The sequence below is a fragment of the Centropristis striata genome, chromosome 13 (assembly GCF_030273125.1).
Source record: "Centropristis striata isolate RG_2023a ecotype Rhode Island chromosome 13, C.striata_1.0, whole genome shotgun sequence".
Lineage (NCBI taxonomy): Eukaryota > Metazoa > Chordata > Actinopteri > Perciformes > Serranidae > Centropristis > Centropristis striata.
In genome coordinates, this window is record NC_081529.1 from 5,897,912 (window position 1) to 5,912,960 (window position 15,049).

The following is a 15,049-nucleotide window of genomic DNA, read 5'->3' on the forward strand; positions in this document are numbered from 1 at the left end:
GCGGGAGGGGGTGACACATATACACATTTATTATCTGCCCACCACTATTGAGGAGTTAATATTAGCCAATGAGCAGCTCCCATGGGGGAGGGCGCTTAATTCAGAGTAGACATAAACGTATAATGAGGTTAGAGCGAGAGGGACTCCATCTCCAGCTGTCTCTGATGAGGAGGTGATGACATCATCACCGGGAATCCCTCCACCAGCTGTCCTCTGACATCACCATGACCAGGAAGTGTGTGTGATCTGTGAGTCATGTGTCACAATTGTTTTCTTTTTAGTCGTGTTGATCACACACTTTTTTGCCCTGCCTCCCACAAGCAGTAAAACCCTCCTGCCCTGCTTTATTACAGCTCTGCTGCCTGTCGGACACGTTAATTCTGCTCTGTGTGGAAGTCTGAAATCGGAGATGCTTGTTGCCTGTTTCCTGTAAGAGGTGCTAGAGATCAGCCAAGTGTCCAGGCTCTGACACCGTCTTAAATAGTCATTAGTGGTCTTTTTTTTCCACGTGCTGACAGCTCTCTGTGCACTCTTTTCTTGCACAGCCAGCTTTAATTTGTGGGAGTTGCTGTATTAATTTGTGATGAATGAGCTGCGGTCATCGTTACATAGCTGGAATACCCATCCAAACCACTGCTGTCCATCTGTTTTCAGGCCCTCTGATCTTTTTTTACACAGCTGTGGAACTTTGATTTTCTTTATTAACCTATATTTTCCATTCAGTTTTCATTCCTCCAACTTTGAAGCGCAGCAGCACGACTGCAGTTTTTAGCATCTGTGCTACATATAGTTATTTCTCTTCAGGTTTGTCAACCCTACTTTGCACACCAAAACTCCTTGAGCCTGACTGATATGGGATTTTTAAGGGCAATACTGATTTAAGAGGGGGAAATGAATCGACAACTGATGTTGCTCGCCGTTTGATGAGAACCCTGGCCATCCAATATGAAGCCACAGCCAGAAGCCAGTTATCTGAGCTTAGTATAAAGCTGAGCTTGTCTGGCCCTGTATAAAAACCAAGAGTAAAAACAAACGGGGGATCCTAGGGCTGGACTCTCTCTTGACCAGGTGCAGTAACTTCCTGGAAATCTTGTGGACAATGAACACGCCTCCAGGAAATCACTTGACCAGGAACCAGTCTGCAGCAACTTTCTATTTTTACAGTTTTTGTACAAATTAGAATATTAGATATAACATGTTCTTTAGTGAGCTGTAGAGGTCCTGGTAGGTTAATATTGTAACCTTTTACACAGAATATTCCAATCCCCCTTGTTTCCAGTCTTTATGCTAAGCTAAGCTAACTGTCTGCTTGCTGTAGCTTTATATTTATTGACATCAATGGTATCAATCTTCTCGTCTAACTTCCTGCAAGAAAGAAAATAACTGCATTTCCCAAAAGGCCAAACTATTCCTTTACAGGAGCAGAATAATTGATTTTTTTTTTCTCAATTGCTTTGCTGAATTCGTCCCTCTCATGAACTGTGTGTTGGTCACTCTGCCTCTCTTTGTCTGGACTGATGGTTCATGACCCACGAGTGAATGTTCCCCTCACACCTCCACCTCCAGCTGTTTGCAGCATGTGTTATTGGAGGGAATAAAACCTGGAACAGGAAGTGACAACACTGAAGGAATGCTAGTATAACGCTCAGCTGGGCCTCCAGGGACTTCAGACAGGGAGGGAAGGAGAAAGGAGGGATTTGAGTTAGGGGAAGGGAGAGAAAGAGGAGGGCAGGTAGGTTTCTCCTGAGAATCAGAGAGGAGTTAGTAGAAGAGAGCTACCAAGAACTGAAGCAGGGAAAATAGGGCTGAGAAAGGAAACGGCAGAGGAATGTTGGTATTAAAACTGCTCTGGACCCCCGTGGGGGAAACGAGTGGTTTCGGGCAGAGATGAGAAAGATGGTTAGAGCAAACAAATTGTGGTAACCTTTTCTCCAACGAGAGAGCTGTTAGAGCGCAGTGGGGAGAGATGGTTAAAGAAAGTGGGCAGTGAGTAATTCTCACTGATTTCCTGGGTATCACAGAGAGGGTGAGAGTGGAAAAGAAAGTGAAGATGATAAGTGGGTTTGTATACTGCCAGGGCATCATGGGAATAGAAAGAGACTTGCACCAGTTGAGGAAAGATATGAGCAGGAATGAAAAGGTAATAAAATGAATTTAGTTATAATATTTATCTTCTCTCCTAATAAAGAGGGTAAATGATGACTTGATGGTATGAATACAGAAAACCAGCTCATCTCCACAGTCATATACAAACACTCTCCAGCTTTTATTTTATATTTCTGCATTTTAATCCACATTCCTACTGGCTTATGTAAGCAGTGTACTAAAGTGTGTCAGTTTTGCTCACAAGTGTTTGTGTGTAGCCGCTAGCATATGTGCGTGTGTGTGTGTTAATTTGCACTTTAGACCAATTTAGACTCAGTTGTGTACTCGGCGTCACAGTTCTTAAGTGTAGCTTTTATTTTATCAGCTCAGCTTCATTTACTGGACTAACAAACAGAGGAGTCTTTGCTGCTGATTACACACACACACACACACACACACACACACACACACACACACACACACACACACACACAGTGGTGGTTTTTAGCATCTGCGTCATCTGGTGTTGGTAATTGCTATGAGCTTTGTTATAGCGCTCTAATTTCTCCCCTACTATTACACCTAACCAGTGTGTTTCTTTTGGTTTACAGTCACTCTCTCAGTCACACATTTTAATCCTGTTTCTAATTTTAGAAGGAAACGTTTTCTACACCAGTCAGATATATATTATGTATTTAAAAACTAACATTTTTCCTGACAGTGTAATGTACTGCATACAAGTGGTTAACTTTCAAAAACCCAAACACTTTCATGGTGTTTTTTTATGCTGTCACATTTTACTCACTGTGGCCTCATTTTTCACTGCACTATATAAGTTCTGCACCTCAATGTAAACGGCACAACCATGACTAGAAGGAGGGAGAACCCAAAAATCTATTTTGTGCAGAATAACCGTGATAATGCCAGAAATTATAAATATAAAAAAAAATCAAAAGTCAGTTGAATTTCTTCTTTTAATTAATTTTTTCCCCCCCAAAAAATAATTTTTCCAAGTGCTTATGAGAACAAAAAGAAAAGGGGTTACTCCACATGTGTTACTTATTTATCTATTAAAACTTTTACAACTTCTACTTACAACTGTCCTCTCCCCTCTGCTCTGTGTAAACAGCCTGCAGTTCAGTCAAAGTTTCATTGAATGTTAAGTCGCGTGACTGTTTGTCTTATGCTGGGCTTACACCAAACGATTTTCACAGTCCCAGACTAAAAAATGAAAGTCTTTAGTAAATCTAGGAGTCTTACTGGAGTTGCAGTGCTCCCGTCATCCCGATCGTTAAGTGTAAGGTATTAATCTGCCTTGTTTCATATCAGTCTTTTCCTAGTCTTGGGTCTGCGATCATATCAAACGTGTTTGATATGATCGCAAGTGGCAGTGACGGAACACAATCAACAACCAATGGATGAGCAGTTCCAGACCGGCCAGTAAAACCACTTCCACAGGAAAAAGTAACATCACAATAATACTAGTAAGCTCAGTCCTAAATAAAAAAAAAATAGAGATGTCATATATTTACGGCCACAATCGGGATTTCAGGGGCGCTGTTTAAAATGTATAAATAAACAAAATTGTAACGTTGAAAAAGAAAAGAAAACACACTTTTCAAAGTAGCCATTATTATTGCTAACAATCCGTTTATAAAGACAAGAATTAAGTCTGTCTCTGTAACACCTACAGCTGAGTTGTGGAAAGCTGCACTAATTGTCATTATTTAGTGTAAAAGCTTACATTGTTGTAAATTTCCTTGACGGGACCCTTGCAGCTACGGCTCTCCTGGCGTGGAGTTCACAGGACTACACAAAGACACCACCGCTGTCACACAGATCCACTTCCTGCCTGGACAGGTAAGCCCCACCTTTTTTTTTTTTTTTTAAATGTAATGTGAGGAGACAGAGGCCACAGTGACGTGTGATGTTAATGTCCATCCTGCTCTGTGATAGGGCCGCCTGCTGTCACTGCTGGATGACAACACGATTCACCTGTGGGAGCTGGTGGCCGGGGCCCCGCGGGAGGTGGGAGGGGTCAAGAGAGAAGGCGTGGTCTCTCTGCAGGAAGTGGACAGTTACAGCCTCCCAGGAAGACCTGGCATCGAGAGCTGCAGGTACGTTAATAAAGCCTGTGGATGCTGTTTTAGATCGTTTTCATTAATTGGCCCAGAAGTCATTTTTATTTTCTTTTTTTTCTCTATTTATAAGACTTCACCAAATAAATAAGAAATAACTTGGAAATGGAAAAAAATACAAAAGAAATAAAAAAGAAATAATTCATTAAAAAGAGAGAATTATAAATAAATAAAAAAGCTAAATAAATGAATAAATACTAGAGAGAAAGAGAGAAATAAATAATACATTATTTATTAAATAAATTAAAAAAAAAGATAAATAAATAATAATAATTAGAATACATTTGATTTTTATAGTGCTTTTAAAAGGTACTCAAAGTCACTTAACATAACAAATTTGAGACACACAAACACAAAATGCAGAAAAAACAAAACAGATGAGAAATGATGAGTTCAGCTAATTTATTATAAATAAATAGTTGATATTATATACTTGTATATAAGTAGATATTTATGAAAGGCGGGTCTGCAGCAGAACACTGCAAGTTAAAAATGCAAAAAACATTTTCAGTTGTACTCTGTTATGACTCTTCTCATGTTTACTCCTCCTCCTCTTCCCAGTGCCACTCGGGTGACCGTCCTCCTCTTGCTGAGGTCCTACGAGCTGCTCTGCATCGGCACAGAGGGAGGGGGCGTGTACTTCCTGGAGTTGCCCCGTCTATCACTGAAGGAAAACCAGACGCTGCTCCAGGATCAGATCACACAGAGGTGAGACTGGCTTCACAGAAAGACAGTCCAAAAAAAAGATCCAATTATGGAAAAAAAAACATTTTTTTAAAGTCTGATCTGACTTACACAGCTGGCGGCTACGTTTGTCATTCATAATAATACTCCTTCTCTTCTATACACTACATCTATATGTATAATGAAGCATGGGAAAGTGTGAATCTTTTCTCATCCTAAAACTCTTCTTGACTCTTTCTCCCCAATCCGGCTCTGTCAGACTCTTCCTTTAAACACTCCAGTTTCCTCTGCTCACAGCTCCAGCTGAGCAGGTCGGACACACACATGCACTCAGAAACAAATATCCCATTTGACCCGAGCAGCAGCCGGCAGGTCGGGGTCATGTGGTTCAGGGACCATGAGAACGGTAACATCTCCTCTCTGCTGTTAAGAGGAAAGGGAGCAAGAGACCTGTGTTAAACATGTTCTCAATGCAATTATCAAGTGCAATTTATGAGACTTACTAATGCAAAGTTTTGGATGTGTGAGGGAGGAGCACTAAATCAGATAAAGATAATGATGTTGTTAGTTAGAGTAAGCACAGAGCAAAGATGTAGAGGAATCTGTTTGGAGACGTTGTTGGATATGTGCTGTAAATCTTGGATAGGAATCTGAACAGATGTTTTTTAGGAATAAGAGTTTGGGGGAAAAACAGTGCAGTACAATAAAATGTCTCCAGTCTGCAGTAAATATCAACGACAATGCCCTGACAACTCACTTGCAAAAGTGTTGACTGTCTGACTTCTTTGAAAAGAGCTGACAGTGTTTTTCTGTCGGTGACAGGGTCCTACATGAACACACTTTACTACCAAAGTAACAACTGCTTTATTGGTTCTTTCAAAACGAGACATTTCTTTATTTGTGTGTTTGCCTGTCTCTGCACACTTCTTTGAGGTGGGTGGGGCTGAGTTAGATAAAGCTGATGTCACAACATCTGTGCACTACTGAGAATTTAACAACATTTGATTTAAAATGACAAATGCACGAGGCTTATCAGAGGACATCTAGGGAAAAAATAAACAAATGATAAAATAAAAATAAATAAATAAAAAATATTAAAAATACATGGATACATAATAATAATATTAATACATAGAAAAATAAAAAAATATGAAAACGTGTTGCAGGAGGTTTACTATAAACAGCCCTGGTTATTTTGTTCTTATTTTTTTTCTCATTGACATAGGACTTTAGTAAGAAATAAAAAAAAACAAATAAATAAATACGAAATTAAAAAAGAAATGCATAATAAATAAAAGAATACTGAATTAATAAAAGATAAATAAATAAACAAATAACAAAATTATGTGACGGACATGAGAAGCAGTTGTAGTATGTTTTTTCTGAAAAAACAAACAAAACAAAGATATGCATACCTTATATAATATGGCGTTTCTGTTATTTTGTCCAGCCTCCACATTCCTGCAGAGTTCAGCAGTGAACTGGAGCAAAACACATGATCAGGACAAGCTGCTGATGTGTGCTTAATGTGTTATTATGAACCAAACAGAATTATAGAAAATAATTGGTGTTCAACAAAGGTGCATGCTGTTGCATATTTATTTATTTTTCTATCTAAAAACAACAGTAGTTTTTTATTTTTCATGCTGCATCTCTCCTCGCTGCATTCCTGGCAGCGCATCACAGCGCTACTGTGTTTCTTTTTCATTCGGCTGTGTGACCGTCTGACTGGTTGACCAAACCCCTCATTAACCAGGCTTGTTTAGGGAAGTGGGCAGAACTGAGGCCTAACGAGGGCCCTGATAAGGCGTGTGTGTGTATGTATGTGTGTGTATGTATGTGTGTGTGTGTGTGTGTGTGATTTTGTATGGTGTGTGCAAAGGATGGAAGGTTTTAGACAGGGAGGCTTTGTACCGGCTGCCAAAACACGGTGTTCCGGTTGGGGAAGTGTTTCAGCTGAATCTCTAACGTGCGCGCACACACACACACACACACACACACACACACACACACACACACACACACACACACACACACACACACACACACACACAGACTCATCACCGGGACTCTGTAGCAGGATGCTGGATTCCCTAAAAATACTTGTGAACGGAGAGACGGAGACAATGGAATGCTTTGTTGGGAATGTTTCTGCCTCCGTGCTTCCGGAGAGGATCTTTCTCAGTGAACGCTACCAAAGCAGTCAGAAGTCTGTGTGTATCAGTGTGTGTGTTTCATAAAAGCTGACTCTCTCCTCTGCCATGGTTCTGCCTCATCCGCAGCAGAGAGCCCAGAAAGCTGCACTGCTGTCTCGTCCTTCCCACTTAGTTTGTTTACTCTGTCTCTCCGATGCTTCCTCTCCTGTCTTCTCCCCCTCTTTTCTCCCGTCCTTCGCTGAGGGAATCCTCTGACATCTCGAGGGTGTGTCCTGCTCCACATTCCTCCGCTGCCTCAGAGGAATGTCTAGTTCACAAACTCCAGCTTGATGTTGATTTCACTGTTTTGTTGTTGTTGTTGTTGGAGGAGCAGCAGCCTGCAGTATTAGAGTTTATACAGATGGTTCGAGCTTGATTCTGATTAGATTTTACACAAGTTTTAACACTTCTGGAGTTTTGCTTTGGGTTGTTTTTGTGCAGAAGAAAAGAGGGCACGCCCATGTTCTACTTACAAACTGGATTATCAATATGCACAGCCTGTCCTCCACGCTACTAATCATCTCCTGTTTCACATTATGTGAATCTGCGTTTTGAGGTTTGATGATAAAATTCATCATTAGGTCAGGGACCCCACCCAAAACATGAATTTAAGTGAACATGGCTAATTAATTATAGTATATGTAACAAAATAGTCCACTTAACATCTTCGTTGTCACATGAACTGTGTATAGAAGTTTGGTCACATGATAACAAGGGTGGTCCAGGCAGGATTTTTGTCAGGATCAATGATACTAGAAGGAGAATCAGCAGAAACAACCACCATCACAGGCTCAATTTCAATCGCAGACTTCTATTTATTGTATAATATTATTTATTTATAGGTACACAAGGGTGTGTACGAAGGTGGAGGGCTGGAAATATACTTGCAATATTATTACTTATTGGTTGGAAAGTTGGAGGTGGAAAATGTAAACACGTAAATAAACAAAGCAACACGGAGCCGAACGCACCATGAATATTGCCGTCAAAGTTATTTTACCTTGACTCAGCACTGATCTATTGTGCACACAGATCCTTTTTCCTCCAGTTGATCTCAAATTATTTTATAAACGTCATTGTTTTTGTGGACTTTATTCAGCATCTCATGTATGTGAAGCAAACATCAAAGCTCACAGAATGCCCGTGCAGGAAGCCCACAATTCATTTCCGGTTATTGGGTCGGATTACATTCACAGTGCAATTGAGTATGATTGGAGCGTTCACAAGCGACCAAACGAACCGTAACAAGGATTTAACTGCACCACAGTTTGATTGGAACGCACTAAACTTTGGGACGTGAAAGCACCCCAATGTGTATTATTCTTGAACCTCTCTGTGCTTGTTGATAAAACCTCTTGGAAATCAAAAACGAACTGAGCTCCTGACGGAGGCCACCCGACTGCTCTCTAGGCTCAAAATCTGTCTTTGTGCTAATCATTTGATTACATTTATTTCAATCTTACTCTAATGTGCTGCAGGTAAATAGAAAAAGTAACTGAATAATGAGGAAATATTCTAAACAAGTGAAATAAAATCCAAATCATATAGTGTGTATAATGACATGAATCTACCTTTTTATCATCTGTCCACTGAGGCTCAGGGCTAAAGATGATGCAGCATGACATCATCAGACCCTCCTGGATGCATGGGTGGTTATTTAATCAAGCAATCCCTCCTTTGGACGAACTTTGAAAGTTCCAAATGTATTTTATTTTATTTATTTTCTCCATTTTAGCAGCGCGGACAGTCATTTGATCAGCTGTTCTTTTGATGTTATACTTTTAGAATAATAATCGGCTGGTATTTGATCGATCGGAGCACCCTTTGTGGACGTAAATGCCTGCCTCCATTTAAAGATGGTCTTTGATGCAAATTTCTCCTTGACCGCTCTCTCTCTCAGTCCACCTTTAATCCTTCAGTAAACAGAGTTAGGGGAGTTGGTAGTTTGATTCTTTGACCGAACAGACGGAAAGAATCACCCCAAGTGATGATCAGTCTTATTGGATTTCATTTTTATGAACATGTTGAGTCAAGAAAGGGAGTTTCACCAGCATAATGTAAGATCTTTAACTATATGGAGTCTTGGGCTATTTTGTCCATTTTTGAATCCTTTTCATGTCTTTTTGTGTCTTTTATTGTCTTTTTTTGTTGTCATTTTGTGTCTGTTGTTGTGTCTTTTTTTTTGTCATTTTGTGTCTTCTGTGGTTTTGTTTGGTCATTCTGTCTCTTCATTTTGTGTGTTTTTTTTTTTATCTATCAGGTCCTTCACAGGCAATAATTTCACCATATTTTGACCTGTAGATGTATTTGATTTACGACATCTGGATTACAAATAAACTACATGTGCAGAATAATGAGTAATGTTTTGTTTCCCCAGCCTGCCAGATGATTACAGATGTGGGAAGTCCTTGGGGCCGGTGGAGTCTCTTCAGGAACATCCTCAGCAGTCAGGGAAGATTCTGATTGGCTACAGCCGGGGCCTGGTGGTCCTGTGGGACCTGAGCACCCGTCATGCTGAGCAGCTCTTTCTGGGCAAACAGGTACATAAAGTTTAGTGCATATTTGTTGTAACTTCTTACTGACAGTGTTCCATGATGAGTCTATCATAGTGGAACAATAAGGAACTTTTGTTTTACGGTGTTTTATCCTTTGTTTTTATTGTCACCAGCATGTTCTGGACATTAGTGTTCACAGAGGAGTTGTAGGGGAATAATGAAAATGTAAAAGTACTCTGAAAAGTACTGTAGAAGTACAGAAGAGGAACAGGGCCAGAGGGAAAGAAATAATGACAGGAGGAAAAAAGAATTGATCATGCACTTCGAGAAAAAAAATTGTAATTACGAGAATAAAGTCAACTTTTTGAGTTTGGTAAAGTAGACTGCAAGCTGCAACCTGATTTTACTCAATACGTTTAATATATGTCAAAAAATAGTTGTGGTAGCCTACCAGGAATAGCTCAGTTATGTGTAGGGGGATTTTTAGTACAACTACGCCCTTAAATATTGTGGTTATTGTTCCGAATGGTCAAACAATGTTCCTCTGATGACTTATTGACACGGGAACAACCAATCTGTGAAATATCTTTCCAACTCAACTGAACTCAAAAAGTTGACTTTATTCTCATCATTTACACTTTTTGTGCATAATGAAAATAAATAAAAAATATCTACAAATTTTCTCCCCTCCTACCTGGCCCCAATCCTCTTTCGTAGTAGATGTATTTCTAAATAAGTCTTTTTTCTCATTCTGTTTGGAATAATAACAAAATTGACTAAACAAGCAACACCTACTCCCAACAGCTTTCCAAGTCATTGACTGTCTGGCAAGTAAGCTATTAGCTGCTGTAAAACCAGCCTGACCCTAGTCTTACTGCAGTGGTAACGAGGACTGCAGAGGGGTGGAAAATGTCGGGTAAATTTCCAGAAACTTTCCATGGGAAGTTAAGCTGGGAAAATTTGGAAATATTCCAAATCCTAAACTTTCCTTGGGAAATATGGGAATTTATGAGAATTAGCAGGAAATTGGAGGTCATTTAAATGAACTGTATCATATCCAAACATAAATCTAGGAATTTTGTTTTGTCATAAGCAGACATCCATGCAAAATAATACAATTAAAAAAACATGACATTTCAACAGATTTATTTGTAAGTAGAACTATATCAAGTTTTAATGATTTTATTGAACAATCAATTCTTTCATAGAACAAAAAAAAATCATGTTCAGTTAAATATTCCTCATCCCCTCTGACCCCAGCCATTCAAAAATAAGTAAAATTGTTGTTTTAGTCAAGATTATGCTAAAATGCATTTCCCAAAATAAGTTCCCTGTTTATTCCTGTTTACCATAAGTTCCTGTTAATTCCCATGGAAAGTTTCCAACTTTGAAAATGCCCGAGTTTTGCAACCCTAATGGTAACTCATCCAGGTGTCAACAACTGAATGTCTACAAGCCGTAACTTTTCTGCTGTACAACCTGGTTTGATGCACATGCTGTGTCTCCTGCAGCAGCTGGAGAGCCTGGTGTGGGAACGCTCGGGAAACTTATTCGTCAGTTCCCATAATGATGGAGGCTACTCTGTGTGGACTGTTACTAATGGCAACAAATGCAATCACCAGCCAGTGTCCTCCTCCATCCCATATGGTGAGAAATGCATACATCACTCACTCACTCACTCACTCACACACACACACACACACACACACACACACACACACACACACACACACACTTAAAGACACATATTTGTGTTTCCCTGCTAATGTTTGTTTGCGGTCTGTTTAAGCACGTCGTCATCAGGTCTGTTGCAGGTGGTGACCAATGACTATTGACTGACTTGGTTTAACCCTCTGAACTCCAAGTAGTTGCTTTGTCCCTGTCACATTTTACACAATAAAAAAAGTCCTGCATCTCTATGGAAACAACATTATCATGGCTAGAAGTAGGGAGAACTTAAAAATTTATTTTGTGCAGTAAAACACAGCTATAATGCCATTAATCATCTTTTAAGACCAGCAGATTTAATGTTTTTTACAGGATCTGGTTAGAGCAAACAGTTAATTATTGGAGAAGTTAAATTTTTTTTAATACATTTTAAGCAGAATGAAGTAATTTTGATCTATTTCGTCTATTTGATCTATTGTTTGTATTGATCAAAGGATACATCACACATGATTAATTCAAGGACCATCGGGAATGAGAAAATCTGGCAGTAATTTCTGTTTTTACAGTTTTTGGCTATAATACATTTTGGTGATTCCATTTTTTTTTAAGAAAACATGCCTTTTCAACCCATGTGAGTGTTTAATAGTTTAAGGCTGACTTTAGTCTAATGTTTTTAACTATCCTGTTCACTCTTGTCTGTGGCAGGTCCGTTTCCCTGTAAGGCCATCAACAAGATCCTGTGGAGAACAACACAGACGGGGTGAGCGTGTGACTTATTTTTCCTGTTTGAGTCGTGCAGTCAGACTGAACGTTATGGATCACAGTTTCAGTAAAGCTTTTGTCTTTTGCTCATTATTTGCAAGACTTCATTAGTATTTCATTTTTTATGGCTTTTATGTCCCAATAAATCCAACAGTTGTTGTCTCCTGTCCCATGAAAGGCTGTTAGCTGCAGTTTGCCGTAAGCAAGATGCTAATAAAAAAAGTAATAAAATGTAAACTGAAAAAAACAGCTCATTAATGTTTTCACACTGTCGGTAACAGCTGTGGGGACTCTTTTTATAATGCAAAGGTTATTTTTTATTTTATAAAGGTCATGTGTATGTTTTTTTTTGTCAAGTTTGATAAAAACACTAATCCACGGATGTAAAAATGTAAAATAATGAGGCCTAATTATTAGGGCCGGGACTTTAACGCGTTAATTAAGATGAATTAATTACACAAAAATGAACGTGTTAAAAAAATTGACGCATTTTAATCGCACTTATTTTTGCACCGCGGAACGTTTCTCACTGGATGAGTTTCAGGCGGACGATTATACTGGAGCACCAACTAGTTGATGAGTTCAGACAACAACAAACCACAGTGGACATGAAGGAAGAAGCTGATGAGACCTTTGGTTGGCCCCGTGGATGATGGGACATTTAGTTACTAAAAACCAACGGATGGAAGCGTCGATAAGAGCATGGTTGTGTTGCTATGCAACAAGAAATTCACATATCACCGCAGAAAAACATATAGCAGCTAGCGGCTAGTGTGGTAGCTAGCGTGGATTGTGTTTTACTGAAAAAACCAAAGTATTCTAGTTTACAGAAGGTCTACCTACCTATAGGCTACCTGAATTTCTGAAATGTACTATATTTCTAAATATGATATTGCTACACTTATTGCTACACGTCTGTTGGACTTGAACAAAAATAAACAATATTTTTGTTGCTTAAGCTTATGTATTCAGTCATTATTCAATGGTATACTAAAAATCCATGTGAAAAAAATTACTTCTCACTGTTCTCAGGTCAAATATTTATATGCGATTAAAATGCGATTAATTTAGATTAATTAATTACAAAGCCTCTAATAAATTTGTTTTTTGTTTTTTTAATCGAGTCCCGGCCCTACTAATTATATTGCAAACATTCATTCGACCAAATTGACATAAAAACCGTGTGTTTCTGTGTGCCTGGCTCCAGTTCTCCAGTGTTGTTATACAGCGGGGGGATGCCCAGAGCCAGCTACGGTGACCGCCACTGTCTGACTATTCAACAAGACAAAGAGCACGTCACCCTTGACTTCACATCCCGAGTCATCGACTTCTTCACTGTCCACAGCACGGAGCAGGACAAAGGTCAGAGGGAGGGCAACATTAATGCTGTGTATCTTTGGATTTTCTCGCCCTTTGAGTCTGTTAGGAGCTTCATATTTTGTCTTCTTGGTCCGTCTTGCAGAGTTTGATGAGCCGTCTGCGTTGGTGGTGTTACTGGAGGAGGAGCTGGTTGTGATCGACCTGGAGACCCCTGGCTGGCCCTCCCTGCCCACACCCTACCTGGCTCCTCTCCACTCCTCCGCCATCACCTGCTCCTTCCACGTCTCCAGCGTCCCTCCCAAACTCTGGGAGAGGCTGGTCAACGCCGGCAGAGCACAGCAGGGCCGACAACACACACACGGGGTGAGAACACACTTTTAAACATTTAAACATAATACACCTGTCAGTACTCTTGAAATGTATTTAATTTTTTTTATCAGGATCACCAGAAATAGAAAGAGACTGTAAAAACAGGCATTATTGTTTAAATTTGAACTTTCCTACTTTCCTAAGGTCATAGGCTACAAAAGTTTCAGTTAGAAAAAGTAACCAAAGCTAATCTTAAAATTGTGATATTTCTGTCAACGTTGCAAAAATAAAATTAAAATTAAAACAATTGTAATAACTTGATCCTGTTAAAAGCATTCAATTCTGACACTGTGAAGCCATGATTGATTCTGTTGAGACGAACCGTCACATGACAAATATTCACCGAAAATTGGACAGAACTGGTATGCTGTTTACACAGAGCTGAGAGGAGAGGACTGGAGAGAGAGAGAGAGAGAGATGTTGCAAGTAGAGGTTGTAAAAATGGAAATACGTCAATATACAATATACAAAACCCAATTTATTTTCTAATATTCATGACACTTGTTGGCACTTGGAAACGTGTCATTTATATAAATTCCATTTTATTCTAATTTAGAACAAAAAATTATCAGAGAAATTTACATTCTTTCTTTTTTATGATTTTAAAGAGCATGTTTTACATGTATAACTGCAGTTAACAAAAGTGAATAAATATTGAAAAATAAAGTATTAGGAAGAAATAAAATAAATAAATGAGAAAACTACATTGACACACACCTACTTGTTGTCCACCACATTAATTCACCTGCACCGGATAAATGCAGCACAACAATAAAAGGTCAATATGACTTAAATAAAGGTTAAACTATTCAGGGGAGAATATTTCTATTAAGTCCCACTCCCTGATTTTAACCTGAACAGACACCAGCTGGGCTGATATGTAAAGTCTGTGTTGGCTCTCCTGGAAGACGTCATTAACGGTTCCCAGATGTCCAGTTTATTGCTTGTCTTATGGATGAGGTGCTCGCATCTTTGATTTCTTTGGTCTTTGTAGTGTTCAAGAGGTATGAACTGATGTCCCCAGGCTGTTGCTGATCTTCTCCGTAATCTTTTGCCAAAAAGTGACTAATGAGGGGCGATCACTAGCATGAACACTGTGCTGCGTAGGCTGAGGTTGAATCTGCAGCACAGGCTGGCTGCTATCAGACCCTGATCATGTGAAATCCTGATTAGATACGATATATTTAATAATTTTTAGCCACTATTGAATCCAAAGTGACAAGACATCATTTTCAGACTGTCCATTACAGTTTTACACAACATGGACTTTGTTACGGAGACTGCATTGTGGTATCTGCATTGATTTGGTTGGTCATTAATACATTTCTCCCCA

General features: G+C 39.3%; 1 protein-coding gene across 1 annotated transcript in view; it reads left to right on the forward strand.

Moving 5' to 3' along the window:
* Positions 1-15,049, forward strand: part of llgl1 (LLGL scribble cell polarity complex component 1) — a 52,617-nt gene that overhangs the window by 19,207 nt on the left and 18,361 nt on the right. The window contains exons 3-10 of the mRNA XM_059347071.1: positions 3,864-3,945; positions 4,042-4,202; positions 4,785-4,931; positions 9,480-9,642; positions 11,109-11,244; positions 11,971-12,025; positions 13,235-13,389; positions 13,490-13,710. Coding sequence (XP_059203054.1) covers positions 3,864-3,945; positions 4,042-4,202; positions 4,785-4,931; positions 9,480-9,642; positions 11,109-11,244; positions 11,971-12,025; positions 13,235-13,389; positions 13,490-13,710 — 1,120 coding nt within the window. The remainder of the gene's footprint in view (positions 1-3,863; positions 3,946-4,041; positions 4,203-4,784; positions 4,932-9,479; positions 9,643-11,108; positions 11,245-11,970; positions 12,026-13,234; positions 13,390-13,489; positions 13,711-15,049) is intronic.